Source organism: Periophthalmus magnuspinnatus, chromosome 16 (genome assembly GCF_009829125.3).
Source record: "Periophthalmus magnuspinnatus isolate fPerMag1 chromosome 16, fPerMag1.2.pri, whole genome shotgun sequence".
NCBI lineage: Eukaryota > Metazoa > Chordata > Actinopteri > Gobiiformes > Gobiidae > Periophthalmus > Periophthalmus magnuspinnatus.
Genome location: NC_047141.1, coordinates 31,229,345 through 31,247,191, shown reverse-complemented (window position 1 = coordinate 31,247,191; position 17,847 = coordinate 31,229,345). Strand labels below are relative to the sequence as shown.

Below are 17,847 nucleotides of genomic sequence, written 5' to 3'. Positions count from 1 at the left end.
AGACTGAGCACATTTTAAACCATTATAGCTCTTTTTTTTAGCCATAAAAATCACGTTAAAGGAAGTATCAGTGTGTACTTTTGCCTTTTTTCACACAACTACCTCTATTTTACACCTTTTCCGTCCTTATTTTTCCTTTGCTGCGTCAAATAAATGCGTAATACCACTTTAAGTAGAAGAAAAATATTTAAAAAAAGAAAAATATTTAAAAAACGAATGTACTTTTGAGTCACTTTTATGCAAGGAAACAATGAAAACACTATCAGGCCAGCTCTGAAACACTTTGAATTACATATTTGAACAATAATCAACATTTATGCGAGATATTATGCAGATTGTGCGTAGGGTTAGGTTTTTACAGCTGTTTATATTAAAAAAAGTTGTGCGTTTGTGCAGCTAATGAAAGTGTTTCTGCAGGATTAGGTTTGGATTAACACATTTGAGTTGGAGATGGTTTAATTATGAACGTACATGACAAATTATAGATACTAGAACGAAATACTGTAGTGTTTCATTGATATTTTTGCAGCTAATGCCGTCAATCTTCCCTGGGTGTGTGATGCTAACTGTAGGCACGCTCTGTCTGAGGATTTGTTCGATTTTAATCTGAGTTTAATCCGAATTTAATCTGAGTTTCAACACAGTTTGACCGGACGACTACTACAGTTGAGCTGATTTGCGCTGTTAAACAAATCTCTCTCCAGTAGCACTAGTCTCAAGATAGCTAGCATTAGCATTAGCGTTAGCCTACAGTTTTACAGTTAGTCTCACGTTTTTGTTTAAAATTAACCACCTAAACGGGGTCACAAACGCTTGAATTAATCACAAGCTCCTGAAAATGTGCTGTTTAAATCCATTTTGTGTTTTTCTGAGACGATCTAAAAGCTTTTCGTGTTGTGTTTTGCTAATGTGTGCGTTGTGTCGCCATGGTAACTGATGAGTATTCTCCAGTATGATCATTTATCGGGCTATTTCCCACTTCAAAATGTCAAAAAAGTTTTAAAAAAGTTTATAGTTTGTACTTTTCATGCTGCTACTTTCTCTGCAGTTTAGACTTCTGCAAATGTGATTTTTGTAATAATTTTGCATTTTTTTCTCTCAAATGTGAATGCTCCTGCGTGTTTTTAAACGTGCAATATGAACTGAACCATAATTTGAAAACATTTAGTGGAAATTGTCAGGAAAAAATGCAGTTCGACGTATTTATTTATTTAAAATTGTGTGTTCTTTAAATGAAAACGGTGCAGTTTACTTCTCCTTTAGGTTCTTTACTGAATGACTTTGCACAGTTGTTTCACATTGAGAAATAAAAACACTTAGTTCCTTTTGTATTTGCGTCTTTTATCTGCGCAGCTAATGCCCAAATTTCTCGGTTGTGAAAATAACAAAACCGTCAGCGTTGAATATTTATCGTTTGTCTTTTTTGTGGATGTTTTAAAGTGATCGTGGTCGAGCTATAAATACTTTGCTCTTTCAGCCACGAAATCAGTCTTCAGAAATTTTCCGACCGCAGAGCAGGAAGTTTAGAAGATGAAATTGAGAACTGAGCCTAAATTGGGTCCACGGCTCGAGCCATCGAGCTTCACTCGTTTAAGCGACAGTCGAACCTGCGCTGACTGTAAATCCACATTTACATCACATCAGCTTTACATCGTTTGTGTCACAGCGAGATAAAAATATAAAGTGTGACTGACGCTGTCGACGATGAGAGACGGACGACGAGTCTGAGACTCACTCAGACCTGGTTTAGACCTGGTTTAGTCCTGGTTTAGTCCTGGTTTAGTCCTGGTTTAGACCTGGTTTAGTCCTGGTTTAGACCTGGTTTAGTCCTAGTTTAGACCTGGTTTAGTCCTGGTTTAGACCTGGTTTAGTCCTGGTTTAGTCCTGGTTTAGACCTGGTTTAGTCCTGGTTTAGTCCTGGTTTAGTCCTGGTTTAGTCCTGGTTTAGTCCTGGTTTAGACCTGGTTTAGTCCCGGTTTAGACCTGGTTTAGTCCTGGTTTAGTCCTGGTTTAGTCCTGTTTTAGTCCTGTTTTAGTCCTGGTTCAGTCCTGGTTTAGTCCTGGTTTAGTCCTGGTTTAGTTTGGTCATTTCTTTGTGGAGGTTTGACCTAAATGACTTCAGCATTTTGCCTTTTACTCGTTGCAGTTTTACTAAAGGAGCAAAGACAAAGAAAACAGAGAAACAGAGAAAGTGATTTTAAAATTCCACTTTTTTCTTCAAATACAACAGTCTCTGAAAATGTAAAGATCCTGATCCATGTCACCAGGTGTGTGTCGTCTGCAAACACACACCAGAAACCTCATGTGTGTAGTGTGTTATTGTTGTAGTGTGTTGTGTGTTGTGAGTTGTGTGTAGTGAGTTGTGTGTAGTGTGTTGTGTGTTATTGTTGTTGTGTGTTGTGTAAATGCTCCAGTGTCGTTGCAGATACATCAGTGCATCTTAGACTTTATCCTCACAGTGAGAAATAACACAAAACATAACCCTTCATCTGGACTGGACTGGACTGGACTGGACTGGACTGGACTGGACTGGACTGGACTAGACTAGACTAGACTAGACTAGACTAGACTAGACTGGACTGGACTGGACTGGACTGGACTGGACTGGACTGGACTGGACTGGACTGGACTGGACTGGACTGGACTGGACTGGACTGGACTGGACTGGACTGGACTGGACTGGACTGGACTGGACTGGACTGGACTGGACTAGACTAGACTAGACTAGACTAGACTAGACTAGACTAGACTAGACTAGACTGGACTGGACTGGACTGGACTGGACTGGACTGGACTGGACTGGACTGGACTGGACTGGACTGGACTGGACTGGACTGGACTGGACTGGACTGGACTGGACTGGACTGGACTGGACTGGACTGGACTGGACTGGACTGGACTGGACTGGACTGGACTAGACTAGACTAGACTAGACTAGACTAGACTAGACTAGACTAGACTAGACTAGACTAGACTAGACTAGACTAGACTAGACTAGACTAGACTAGACTAGACTAGACTAGACTAGACTAGACTAGACTAGACTAGACTAGACTAGACTAGACTAGACTAGACTAGACTAGACTAGACTAGACTAGACTAGACTGGACTGGACTGGACTGGACTGGACTGGACTGGGAACTGAATTGAACTGAACTAAATAAAACTAAACTGAGTTAAATTAAATAAAATAATAAAATAAAACCAAACTAAATAAAACTTTTCTTCTCACACGGTGTTTCCAGTCGAGACTTTTCCTTTGTCCAGTTACAGATTTAACTTTTGTCTTTTACGATGGATCAGACCTGGACGGCAGAGGGACTTTCCCCGTGGACGCTCCATAAGCCCCGCCCCCTGCTCACAGCATTAGCCCCGCCCCCTGCTCACCCCGCCCTGTCTGTTCCAGGTGGTACCACGGTCACCTGTCGGGTCCAAACGCAGAGAAGTTGCTGAGCGCGCGGGACGAGCCGGGGACGTTCCTGGTGAGAGAGTCTCTGTCCAAACCCGGAGACTTCGTCCTGTCTGTGCTGACGGACGAGATCGGGAAGAACGGCGCCAAGAGGGTGTCCCACATCAAGATCATGTGCCAGGTACAAACATCCGCCGTGTTTTTGTGAGGGATTTTTATTTATTTAGTCTTTATTTGTCAGGGACTTGTACAAAATCATTAATGTCACAAAAGAAAAGACGATTTGTTCCAGATTTAGCTACGGCTGCTTTAAATGTGCAGCCCCTGAGCAGAAAACACATTAAAATACAACAGAAGAAGAGACAAAAATCACTTTATTATTGACATTTGCAAGAAAATACAATAAAATGTCCAGTTTATGATGTTTTCTACACAAAGATCACACATGTGCAGGTTTTCAGTCCATAATCAGACCCATTTGGACACGTTTGATCATCTAAAATGGACTTTTGAATAATTTTACAAGAAATTATTCAAACGTTCAGACAGTTTCAGAGTCTGGAGCTGATTCTGTGATGGTTTGAAATAAAAAAAGTGTCTGAGGATCTGTCTGGACCTGTGGATCTGGGAGTTTGTTTGGAGGAAAGTTTAATATATTTTTTCAAAGTAGGTGGAGCTGCTTCATTAATAATTTTGAAGAAATGTCTTAGATTTGAATACAAAATTAAACTGTTTTCTATTAGGTGATAACAAAGTTTGTTTTTGTTTTTTTTTCTTTTTCATGTATTTATTGTTTATCTGTTCCAAAACCATGTTCCGGTGCAATATTCAAGTACATCATACTCTTACCTCACACATTCAGTACAACATCATTTTCAGGAGTCAACAAGAGATTTACTCATATTATTATTGTGTTATTTTATTTATTTAACATTTATTTAACCAGGAAGGTCCCACTGAGATTAAAAAAACTCTTTCCTGGCCAAGAGGCAGCACATTTACACATTTCAAACCAAGTACAAACAAACAAACAACGTTAAAATTGCATAGATCATGAAAAACAACAGTTCAGTCAATTTCTAGTCTTTCTGCAACAAGTTCCAAGTAAAAGGTCCAGAGTGAACAAAGGCTTTTCTTCCCCAGCTCAGAACAGACAGACAGGAACAACTGATCATTTGACCAGTGCAATATTTATCGTTGCAATAGCTAATATAGTGCAATACTTGTTCAGTGCAGTATGTGACTCTACAGTATTTAGTCTGGGGTGTTTTAAATGTTTTAAATGTCTTAATGTCTGGCTCTATCTTAGTTATATCGTGTTGTAGCGTCCCATGTCTGTCTGTATCGGAGGGTGTGTTGTTTTTAATCTCGCTGTGTGTGTGTGTGTGTGTGTGTGTGTGTGGTGTTGTACATGTGTGTAGTGACAATAAATGCATTCTATTCTATTCTATTCTATTCTATTCTATTCTATTCTATCAAAGTACAAATATACAGAGGCAGCGATCCAAGTACAGCTTTGTAAATAAAAGTGTCCCAATGCCCCGCCGTCTAGTGGCCAGGCAGAAAGAAACAGAAAGAAATAATGGTATAGCAAATAAACAAAGCAAGGATGAAATATACACTACTGAAAATAAATGCATAAATAAATTAAATAAACGATAATAATGTCAATAATAGTACTAATACAAAAATAAATAAATAGAGAGTAAAAATAAATGTTTTTTTTTTAATCGAGTGTCTTTGCAGCGTGATTATAGATGGATGTGAGAGTTTTGAGTCGCTCTCGTCGGCCTGAGACGAGCGGGACGCACAGTGGGTCGTGTGTGTGGGATCATCGTGGCGTTGAAACACGTGAGAGCGCCCTCTGGTGTCAGTGCTCCTCTTGTGTCTCAGGAAGATTAAGTAGCATCGGATCGACTTGCGTACTTTTTTATCTGCTTTTTGAAAGTCAAAGTCTGGTCCGAATTAACTCCTAGGTACTTTGTCTCTGTTACGATATTCATTTTTACCCGCTAGCCACCGCGTTCCAAACAGGAAGTGATCGTGTGTGCGCTTCCTGCTCCGTCGAGTCTGACTCCAATTCACTTTACATTGAAAAACCGTGTCCTCTCTCTGTACCTGCTGCTGTCAGACTCGTCGTTTTGGTCTTAAATGTTCAGATTAACCCTCTACATGATCCTGGGGTTTTTATTGGCTCTGATTGGCTCTTTGGTTGCTATGATACTCGTGGTCAGAACTCCAAATGTGGAAGTCGGCTCTAAATTCACCTAAACTCTCTCAAAGTTCAAACCTTCGTCGGCGTCTTTGTCGGTGCAGAACGTTTCATCGACATTGTGGGTTTTGTCGGGGAGAAAACAAATCGCAAACGTACAGCACTTCAGAGTCACACTGAGATCCGACGTTTATGTAAATTTGTCCGAACACATTCTGTACTGGACAGGAGACACGGCACGGAGGAGACTGATGGACAATGGTCTACAGTCCAACAGCCAATCAGGACGCACAACACAATGGTCTACAGTCCCTTAGCCAATCAGGACGCAGAACAGAATGCATGTTCATACACTGGAAAAAAAAAGAAGTAAAATCACACCAAAAAAATCCACAAAAAAGCGAGACCACAACAGGTGAACGGTGTTATATCGAGGGACAACTGTACTCCAAAGTCTATTTATAATTTTCCCCATTTACAACAAAATATCCCGCCTTATTCTGCTTTAAAACGAAACCATAAATCATAAAAAAATCCCAAATATTATCACCATCATGAAGCTCAATGAGATAAAGTCAAGAGTTTGCAGCTTTTCTTTTCTTTCTTTGTGTTCCGTGGTTATTTAAAAGTCATAAAAATGAGTAAAAACACACTGAATGAGCAGGTGTGTGTTGACCTTGAGTGTAAACGTCGTGATGTCTCTATATATGGTCTTCGGTCACACCCGTCGTTCACTGTTACATAACTTTAGAAAAACCCTGAGTTCTTGTTTCCACTGAACACGACTCCTGAGCTTAAATCTGTTTGTGAAACGCAACACCGTCAGCTGCAAACACACGCCGCACTTTCATCGCACGTTTGACTCAGAGTGGAGAAAATAATAAATAATCTCCTTTTTTTTTTTTTTACCCAATATTGAGGCAGTGTTTTATTGTTTATTTCAGGCATTTGAGCAAAATATAAAACTTGCAGCTTAAATAAACCATTCAGATTTGTTGTTTAGGTTTGAAAGAACAAGGCAAAGAAAGATAAATGAAGTAATCTGATGGTTATATAATGAAAATGTATCTGTACATGACGCACACGTACAGGAAGTGATTGGTCAAAATAGTTACATCATATTTTTGTCATCTGTCAAAAAATCTGGCTTAAACCTGCTCTTTAAATGAAGTTCTAGTCACATTCTGTCACATAAAAAGACAGTTTACCATAATGAAACATGTCCATTTGAACTTTGACAAACAGGTGAATATGGAAGAATAGCGTGGGTTATCTGAACCCCTATTTATTTTATTTATTTTATTTATTTTATTTATTTTATTTTATTTTATTTTATTTTATTTATTTATTTATTTATTTATTTATTTATTTATTTATTTATTTATTTATTTATTTATTTATTTATTTATTTATTTATTTATTTATTTATTTATTTTTATTTAATTTATTTATTTTTATTTTTATTTATTTTATTTTTAAACTTATATTATTTTATTTTTGTATTTTATTTTTTTCTTATTTATGTACTTTATTTATTTACTTTATTTACTTTTCATTATCATTATTATTATCATTATTATTATTATCATTATTATATATATATTATTTTACTTTACCTATTAAAAACTTGAAAAAAAAAGATAATTAAAAAAAAAGACAATTTACCAAAAAAAAAAAAAAAGTGTTTGTAAGATTTATATTTTTGTCTAGTTTATTTTTTGTTTATAAAATGGAGACGTCGTTCTTCAGTCATCAAGTCGACATTAAGCAGGTTCTTTGTAGTTTAGACGACCACATTTTATATTTGTCAACTGTTTTTTATAATAATGAAACCCCCACAACGACTGATCACACACACACACACACACACACACACACACGGAGAGAGTTCGCTGGAGTTTTGGGACATACTGCACAGTTAAATCTGACTTTTATCGTATTTTTATGTATTTTTCTACACTTTTCCCCATTTAAAGCTCCAATATGACACTGTTTTCTGTCGTTTCCTCGTCACAAACAGACCTGGAGTTGTGTTTTTTTTGTTTCATTCACACACGTTTAACGCACAAACAAACCTGCATTTTCAGACTCAGTTCTTCTCTCAAACTGAAAACACTCTGTCCCACCTTGTGATGTCATCGTGTGGTGATACAGGAAGTGCTCCGCTGTGTTTTTAAACTCCACACACCTTCATTTCTAGAATCAGTTGGATCATTTCAGCGACTCTGGAATTGCAAATCTTTACTGAACTAAAGGTAAAAAACGTAGATGTTTTAATAATAATAATACAAAACACAACTCCAGGTCTGTTTTTGAGGAGGAAACAACATTATAACACGACTAAAACCTCAGATTAGTCAATTTTGCGTGATATAGAACCTTTAAACTCAAGAAATACGCAAATTATACCTTGAACACACAATAATTTATCATGATCGTGTTGACATTTTGCCCACTTTTCCTCACAGCGATCGAGTTAAGTCATGTCAAACTTTATTTCTATTGCACTTTTTTTTTTAAAACCACAAAAAATCCTGAACAGGCCACAGTAAAAGTCACTACAACATTTACAAAACACACAGGTTAAGGTTAAAAACACCAGTTAATACAAACCGTGTATTCATTTGTCTAATATAAAACTCCTGAGATGGTTTTGCACATGTTTTTGCACATGTTTTTGCACATGTTTTTGCACACTCTGACTAACTGTCCTCTGGCCCGTTTTGTGGATAACTCCTCCTCTAACCTGCGTCAGTGCTGCTTCTAAAAAAAGCCCCTAGCGTGAATGGTCAGAGCCACAATATGCACTCACTTTTCTTCTTTTTTTTTTTTGTGGTGCACCTCACAGAAGAAATGAAATGGGTTTCTCAATCGAGTGATCGGAAACAACGTTATGTTATTACTACATGAGAGGATACAGCATCATTACGACTTCCTTAGTCTGCTGCAAATTTAATCGAGAGTCCTACAGAAAAAAAAACACAGGCCTCCATTTTGAAAGTTTGTGTTAGCGTCTTTAATTAAATTCATCTTTATTCCAGTCTCATGGTCGATTTTTTTTAAAACAGACAAGGACAGTGACAATACAAACAGTTAATATTTATGTTTTAAAAAGAGCCACACCAGTTTCTCACATCTTGGACTGAATCTTCATTTTATTATTTCATTTTCTGACTTATTCAGCTGCAAATAAAACTGTACATTAAACTTCTTTGTACAGTTTGTAAAGTGTTTTCTCGTGCAGTGACAAACGGTGACGCTAGTCCATCACGGCCTCCTCAAGAGCGAATGTAAGAGTGCACGCTCAGCTGATTTAAACAGGTTTTGACAGTGTCTTCCTACCAGTGGAGACAGGACGACAGCGCCATCTGCAGTCCGACCTCTTCTGCACAGTGTCCCAGGTGTGTGACAGTAAAAAGGCCCCTCGTCCCGGTTTATAGACCTGAAATACAGAAACGTTACCGAGGGACTTTACACCGGGACGAGGGGGCCTTTTTACTCTCACACATCTCAGTACTTATTTAAATCAGCTGACCGGACACGCCACAGCGACATCACGTGACCACTCTGAGGCGCTAGTGAGCAGAACAAACTGGTGTGAAAACAAACTAAACCTTGGTCTGGAAAAATAATTTATTAAAACAAATTAAACCTGATCATTTCTATTAGTGACTAGACCCAAGAACTCACTGTATCGCAACAAAAATCTGCATTTGATCAATATTCATTTTAGCTGCTCCTTAATACACATTTAAATATTAATTGGCCTCATTACTTGAATGTTGTGATGTCATCTGAATTTTCATTAATTTAATTTTTTTTATTCATTTTGAGCGGATTAATGAAGAAGTCAGTTTACATGTATCCAAGTGCACTTAATGCACATTTCACTTTTTTTTTTTCTTCAACTACATCAACAACAACATCAACAACAACAACAACCTGAAAAAAGAGCTACTAAAAAGAATAAAAATACAGAAATCTTCCAAACAAGGGTATACAATGTTCAATTTAAATCAATAAATTAATAAATAAAATAAAAGGCTGAAAAAAGAGCTGCTAAAAAAAAAATAATAATAAAAACTGGCAGTGCACAGAGTTTAATTGTGGTCCATTTACTCTTTGTACTTCTGGTTTGGACGTGTTCACTGACTAGAACCAGGAAGTACTTCACACATGTGTCCTGTGCTCAGGTCTGTGGCTCCTGTAGCTCAGAGAATAGACTTTAAAGAAGTTCTGCTTGTGTATAAGTCTCTCCATGGCCTAGGTCCAAAGTTCATCTCCAACATTTTAGTGCCATATGAACCATCTCACACACTGAGGACTTCAGGGATCGGCCTCCTGCTGGTGCCAGAGTCAGGACTAAACATGAGGAATCAGTGTTTAAGTTTTATGCAGCAAAAACCTGGAACAGTCCTGAAGATGTGAGACAGGCCTCTACTTTGACAATGTTTAAATCCAGGCTCAAAACGGTTCTGTTTATCTGTGCAGACGACTGAAAGGGTTTTATTCTGCCTCTTCTGTTTTAATGTTAATTTTATGATGACTATTTGTGATTATTTATGTTTTGATTTGTGTGATTTTAATGTCTTTCTTATTCTGTAAAGCACTTTGAATTACTAAACCAGACCTAGAACAGAGCCTAATAATAATAATAATAATAAATTTATGTGTTTATTTATTTATTTTCTAGCATTTTCTTATTTAGAAAAGTGTTTTACACAGAGATAAAAATCTGACAGTTCTGTTTTTCTGCACAAACGCTGCTCTGTAAAAGTTTTTAACAGATTTCAAAGTGTCCACAGACTCAGCTCTTCTTCTTTTCTCACTCGTTCGTCACTCGGTTCATCCCCTGTTCATTTTCCACAGTGAAAACCTGATGAAGCACTTTGTTTATTTCCACTTGTTTGTTGTTTTTCAGAATGACAGATACACAGTGGGAGGATCGGAGACGTTTGACACGCTCACTGACCTGGTGGAGTTTTACAAACGCAAAGGCATCGAGGAGGTCTCTGGAACCTGGGTCTACCTCAAACAGGTGAGAAATGAGCGAAACCACCCCCCGCCTCCGCCCACTGGTCTGTGTCCCGCCTCCACCCTCTGGTCTGCGTGCACTCGAGTTCAAAAGCAGCTATTTTTGATCTATAAAAACATGTAAATGAAGCAGTTTTGCAGTTTCAAACAGGACGTCGATGGATCTGTTCTATTACTGAGCCGTTTTAGATCAACATTGAGGTTTATAATGGAAAAAAAAGCACCAATATTTAAAGAAAATACCAGAAAAACACCATAATACTTAATAATAATTCTTTAAAATCAAATTGCTCATTACGTCGGTTGAACCCAGATCCACGAATGACCCTGATTTTTTTTATTTTTTTTATAATAATTTAAATATGTATTGAATTTTTCCACAATAAACAAAAACAGGACAAAAAAATTGAGGCATAGTAACAAAACTGACGTAGGAACATAAACGCACAAACATTGAAACAGCTGCAGTCATTTACAAACAAAAAGTGTTGGTTCCACATTTTGAGCACAGACCGAGCCCACGACTTGTTACTCATCTCACTTATTTAGAGAAAGCCACAGTTTTTCTCTGATTATAAAAAGCATCATTTTACACAGAAAACGTGATAAGATTCTGTTTTTGAGCCTAAGAAATTAAAACTTTTTAGAAAATGTGGGCAAACTGTTGTTATTCTGATCTGTCTGTGTTTTATGATGAGAAAAACTGAAAAATATATAGATTTATTGCAGTTTTTAATTTGTGATTCATTGAAGACTAAAGCAGGACTAAACCAGGACTAAACCAGGACTAAACCAGGACTAACACAGGACTAAAGCAGGACTAAAGCAGGACTAAAGCAGGACTAAAGCAGGACTAAAGCAGGACTAAAGCAGGACTAAACCAGGTCTAAACCAGGACTAAACCAGGACTAACACAGGACTAAAGCAGGACTAAAGCAGGACTAAACCAGGACTCAAACAGGACTAAAGCAGGACTAAAGCAGGACTAACGCAGGACTAAACCAGGACTAAACCAGGACTAACACAGGACTAAAGCAGGACTAAACCAGGACTAAAACAGGACTAAAACAGGACTAAAATAGGACTAAACCAGGACAAAACCAGGGCTAAAGCAGGACTAAACCAGGACTAACACAGGACTAAACCAGGACTATCACAGGAATAAACCAGGACTAAAACAGGACAAAACCAGGACAAAACCAGGGCTAAAGCAGGACTAAAGCAGGACTAAAGCAGGACTAAACCAGGACTAAACCAGGACTAACACAGGACTAAAGCAGGACTAAACCAGGACTAAAACAGGACTAAAATAGGACTAAACCAGGACTAAACCAGGACTAAACCAGGCCTAACACAGGACTAAACCAGGACTAAAACAGGGCTAAATCAGGACTAAGCCAGGACTAAAATAGGGCTAAACCAGGACTAAACCAGGACTAAACCAGGACTAACACAGGACTAAACCAGGACTAAACCAGGACTAAACCAGGACTAAACCAGGACTAAAACAGGACTAAACCAGGACTAAACCAGGACTAAAACAGGACTAAACCAGGACTAAAACAGGACTAAACCAGGACTAAACCAGGACTAAACCAGGCCTAACACAGGACTAAACCAGGACTAAAACAGGGCTAAATCAGGACTAAACCAGGACTAAAACAGTACTAGAACAAAACCAAACCTACACTGAGACTGAAACTGACCCCAAACCAAAACCAAACCAGGTCAATTGTTAACACAATCTAAACCCCCTCCCTCTTTTCCTCTTGTACTTTTGCCGTTTACAGCCGTACTACTCGACCCGCGTGAACGCCGCCGACATCGACAGTCGCGTGAGGCAGCTGGACGAGACGGAGGAGCAGGGCGAGAAGGTCAAGGCCGGATTCTGGGAGGAGTTTGACGTGAGAGTCTTTCAACATTTTACTTCAACATCAGGCTCTGTTCCCGGATCACTGGGTTTTAAATAGAGTGTTACAACAGCCCAGGGTCACTTCCTCTTGTGCACGTTCACGAGGGGTAACACCGCCCTCTTGTGGGGAAATCGCATCAACAGAAATATGACCAAGTGAATCTTTTATCGTCTGTAATAATATAATAACTGCGGTTTAAAATATCAATACATTTAAGCAAATCTGTTCGGCTAAATTGACTTTTAACTTTGACTTAAACTAACTTTTGACTTTGACTTTTTTTTTGTAGTTGTTTACTTCTAATTGACCCTTTCAGATTTGTTTTTTCAGAGATTCGTGCGTGTTTTATGGCGCCGTTAACTCCAGGACACGCCCACTGTGACATACTTACTTTGTTCTCCAGTTTTATTTGCTTAATCGATGATATTTGTAGCGTTCGGCAGCGTCGCCTCGTCATTTTGGTTCAAATAAAAAACAAAACAAATCAGCTACTTATTTGTGTGACGTGCAGCTGTCCATAGGGGGCGCCGACAGCTACGCGGCGCTTTGTTGTGATGAGGTTTACGGTCGGCTCCCATTGGACGCCGCAGTTTTTCTAACGAGGAACTCAGCGGGTTTATTTGCTTTCGATGAATTTTGCGATTTTAAAATGTGCAATTTATAACTTAATAATACACAAATGTCAGAGATGAGAACCATAGAGACACAAGCACAATATAACACATCACCTTTAGTTAATTTTTTTTTACTGATCTGATTTCGAGTTACGTAACAATTATAATTAATCATTTTTTCACTGCACAAAATGATTTCTTCGCTCGTTAAAGCTGCACTCTGCAACTTTCAGGTGACGCTTACACATCTGCTTTTATCTGTAATGTTACGACTTTATTCAGAATCTTCCGCAAAGTTAAGCCAAGTTACAGGTCAGGTCTGCGGAGAGACGAGCCCACTCATAGTAAAAATACATGACTTAACGGGATTTTTTGGCAGCGCTTTAAAATAGGATCCGGGACTTAGCAGGTACTTACTGTGGTACTTAGGAAATACTTGACGGTGGTAATTACGGTGGTAATTATTGTAGTAGTTCCTGTGGTACTTGTAGTGATACTTTTGCTGGTAATTATACTGATACTTACCTGTATTTTGGCTGGAACTTACAGTATAACTAATAGTGATACTTTCTGGTACTTAAAGCGATACTTATAGTGGTACTTACACTAATAGTTACTGGTACTAGTACTGGTACTTACAGTAATATGTTGTATTAAGCGAGTGGTTAATTATCGTGTTAGTTACTGTCGGCTGTAGTGAATATGGTGCAGTGGTGGTTAGAAAAAAGATTTATTAAAGAATAAAATGTACAATATCATTAGACATTTGACTTACTGGCGAGTAAAAGTACTACTGCATGTACCACAGTAACTACCACAGTAACTACCACCGTAAATACCAGTCGAGTATCTACTAAGTACCACCATAAGTATCTAGGAAATCCCAGTTTTTGGCTATGAAACACTTATAATCAAATATTAGCTGAATAAGTTTATTGCCGTACAGTGAACCGTCCAGATAAACACCAGAAAAGTTACACAGTGCGCCTTTAACTAGCAAATTCATCCATTCTGCAGTCAATAAATTAAAGTTATAATTATTAATATTGCTCAAAATCAGTTCAGTTTAAAGGGAAAATTGTTAATAAAACTGTTGGTGCAACTTCTCCACTAGAGGGCGGTGTAACTAATCACTTTTTCTTTGTAGACGTTGCAAAAGTTGGAGGCAAAGGTGAAAAAGAGCAGAGAGGAGGGACAGCGGCCTGAGAACAAGAGCAAAAACAGATACAAAAACATCCTGCCCTGTGAGTCAGATGCCCTCCCGCGTCTCTTTACAGTTTATCAAAGGACGTCTGTGTATGTGTAAATGTTTACTTTATGTTTTCTGTCTCCAGTCAACGACACGAGGGTCATTCTGCAGAACGCTGATCCCAATGAGGTTGGCTCGGACTACATCAACGCCAACTACGTCAGAGTACGTCCTCACAGTACTTTTACACACCAGTACACTCAACCATATGTATATTTATCTATCCATCCATCCATCTAACTATCTCTCTATTAAGGCTGCAAGATCAATCGCAAACAAATTGAAATTGCAGTTTGAATGACGCAATTAGCAAATCAGAAAAGCTGCAAAATATCCTAAACTGCTAACCCTGTGTGTCAGATGCCCTCCCTGAGTCTCCATGTGTTCTTACTGTGCATGAAAACTGCTCGCTCTGTAGCTCAGATCTGTACAAACATGTTCAGAAATGTGACAGTTGTGTTCGTTCGTCAGTTCAGATTTCAGTGTTTTTGTCTTTTCTTCTGGATGTGTTTAGAAAATGACACGACCTCGAGGCTCGTCAGAAAAATCCCAGTTAGATATTAATGTGCAGATATTTTCACAAATCTTTCAGCCCTATCTATCTGTCTGTCTATCTATCTATCTATCTATCTATCTATCTATCTATCTATCTGTCTGTCTGTCTGTCTGTCTATCAATCCATCTATCAATTTATCTATCTGTCTGTCTATCTATCTATCTATCTGTCTGTCTCTCTGTCTGTCTGTCTGTCTGTCTGTCTGTCTGTCTGTCTGTCTGTCTATCTATCTGTCTGTCTGTCTGTCTGTCTGTCTGTCTATCTATCTATGTGTCTGTCTCTCTAGTGTCCATCTCTGTCCAGTGTCTGTGTTTGATACATTTTCATTGAGGTAAATGGTTAAATTCAGTTGTTTTATTTAGGTCAGTGAACTTAAGAGTCTTTTTTGTCCCTGTGCATCAGTGCCACACAGAACAGTGTCAGTATGTTTGTTTATTTCAGGAGTATATTTGTGTATTTCAGGAGTATGTTTGTGTATTTCAGGAGTATATTTGTGTATTTCAGGAGTATGTTTGTGTATTTCAGGAGTATGTTTGTGTATTTCAGGAGTATGTTTGTTTATTTCAGGAGTATGTTTGTGTATTTCAGGAGTATATTTGTGTATTTCAGGAGTATGTTTGTGTATTTCAGGAGTATGTTTGTGTATTTCAGGAGTATATTTGTGTATTTCAGGAGTATGTTTGTGTATTTCAGGAGTATGTTTGTGTATTTCAGGAGTATGTTTGTGTATTTCAGGAGTATGTTTGTGTATTTCAGGAGTATATTTGTTTATTTCAGGAGTATTTTTGTTTATTTCAGGAGTATGTTTGTGTATTTCAGGAGTATGTTTGTGTATTTCAGGAGTATGTTTGTGTATTTCAGGAGTATATTTGTGTATTTCAGGAGTATGTTTGTGTATTTCAGGAGTATGTTTGTGTATTTCAGGAGTATATTCGTGTATTTCAGGAGTATATTTGTGTATTTCAGGAGTATATTTGTGTATTTCAGGAGTACGTTTGTGTATTTCAGGAGTATATTTGTGTATTTCAGGAGTACGTTTGTGTATTTCAGGAGTATATTTGTGTATTTCAGGAGTACGTTTGTGTATTTCAGGAGTATGTTTGTGTATTTCAGGAGTATGTTTGTGTATTTCAGGAGTATATTTGTGTATTTCAGGAGTATGTTTGTTTATTTCTGTGACCATTAGATTCTTTTTTTTATCCCTGGTCGTCGGTGTCGTCTCAGGACACACAAACTCAATCTGCACAAAGTTTACACATATTAAATTTACACATTCACACAGATTCTTCTTCTTCTTCATCCTCTTCTTCTTCTTCGTCCTCTTCTTCTTCTTCGTCCTCTTCTTCTTCTTCTTCTTCTTCTTCTTCTTCATCCTCTTCTTCTTCTTCGTCCTCTTCTTCTTCATCTTCGTCCTCTTCTTCTTCTTTCTTCTTTTTGGTAGTTCATGGTTATTTTGTTCTTGCTCCTTTTCAAACGACATACACAAACCTTCATTTAGAGTGGGCCAAAGGTCAAAGGTCACAGTGATTATACTTTGTGTTGTGGTTTTGACAACTGGAATAGTTATAGTTGATTTGGACGTTAGTTATTGATTAGTTATTTACTTGTTTACAACGATTTAAATGCATGTCACCTGCATTATTATAAGTTAAAGCAACATTTTGGAACATTCTCCGTGGAGCTGGATACGTTTTATACCATAATGTGAAAAGAACAACACGGAAACGAGCAGAAGGTCAAATAAGAATCACGTTTGTGCCACTTAAAACCCGACCGGAGTAAGGATTTATGTTATTACGTGTTATTCAGTGCCAAACACGCTTTAACTCGACATAGTTTTGGGCTGAAAAGTTCCATACTGTGGCTTTAATCTCACACGTTTCCCCGTCACTCGCAGAACACCTTGAGGGAACCCGGAGCGGACGACAAAGTCTACATCGCCACGCAGGGCTGCCTCGCCACCACCGTCAACGACTTCTGGCAGATGGTCTGGCAGGAAAACTCCAGGGTCATCGTCATGACAACGAGAGAGGTCGAGAAGGGTCGGGTCAGTATGAAAAATGTGCCCTGTCAATGTGTTTATTCTGTGTTCCACCACGTGATAAAAATATGGGCTCTTTAATAAACAACAAAGCTCTGGGACATAGTTTTTAAACCCATTTTTGTGCACATTATTTATTAATTTATTTTATTTTTTGGTTATGTAAATATCAGAATATAAACTTTAATATTGCAATTATTGTGTGAAGTATATGACCAGCTAAATGAAATGCGTTTGTCTGCTCATGTTTAACTGTTTTTCTGTTTCTACCAAATAAAAAAAATAAAAAAACACTTTATTTGGTTTCAGAATAAATGTGTCCCGTACTGGCCCGACCCCGAGAGCTCGAAGGAGATGGGCCCGTACATCGTCACCCACGTGTCCGAAAGAGACGCCACTGATTATAAACTCAGAGTGCTGGAGATCGCTCTGGCAGAAAAGGTAAAAACAAACATTTCTACACAATTTCAACTCCGTTTACGTCATTTAACCTGTTGTGACTTTGGTTAATATTGTAAAAAAAAAAGTCAAAGTGAGTAGAAACTTAGCAACGCTGTCAATCAAACCTGTTGCTAACGCTAGCGGGAGCGACCTCGGGGAAAGAAGACACCTGATTTGTCTGTGATTAATGTTCATATCTTGATTTACAGACACAATAGTGAAATAAAAAACCCAGGATCATGTAGAGGGTTAATACGAACATTTAAGACCAGAATGAGTCTGACAGCAGCAGAGACAGAGAGAGGACAGTTTATAAAAAAAAAAAAAAATTAACACAAAATAACAAAATAAATAAATAAATAAATAAAAAAAATCTCA

The 17,847-nt window shown here is 38.0% G+C and overlaps 1 protein-coding gene across 1 annotated transcript in view; it reads left to right on the top strand.

Annotated features, from left to right (window-relative positions):
* Positions 1-17,847, top strand: part of ptpn6 (protein tyrosine phosphatase non-receptor type 6) — a 42,780-nt gene that overhangs the window by 11,007 nt on the left and 13,926 nt on the right. Inside the window, exons 5-11 of the mRNA XM_033981026.2 lie at positions 3,407-3,590; positions 10,543-10,659; positions 12,446-12,559; positions 14,330-14,426; positions 14,517-14,596; positions 16,885-17,034; positions 17,338-17,469. Of these exons, the coding sequence (XP_033836917.1) occupies positions 3,407-3,590; positions 10,543-10,659; positions 12,446-12,559; positions 14,330-14,426; positions 14,517-14,596; positions 16,885-17,034; positions 17,338-17,469 (874 nt within the window). The remainder of the gene's footprint in view (positions 1-3,406; positions 3,591-10,542; positions 10,660-12,445; positions 12,560-14,329; positions 14,427-14,516; positions 14,597-16,884; positions 17,035-17,337; positions 17,470-17,847) is intronic.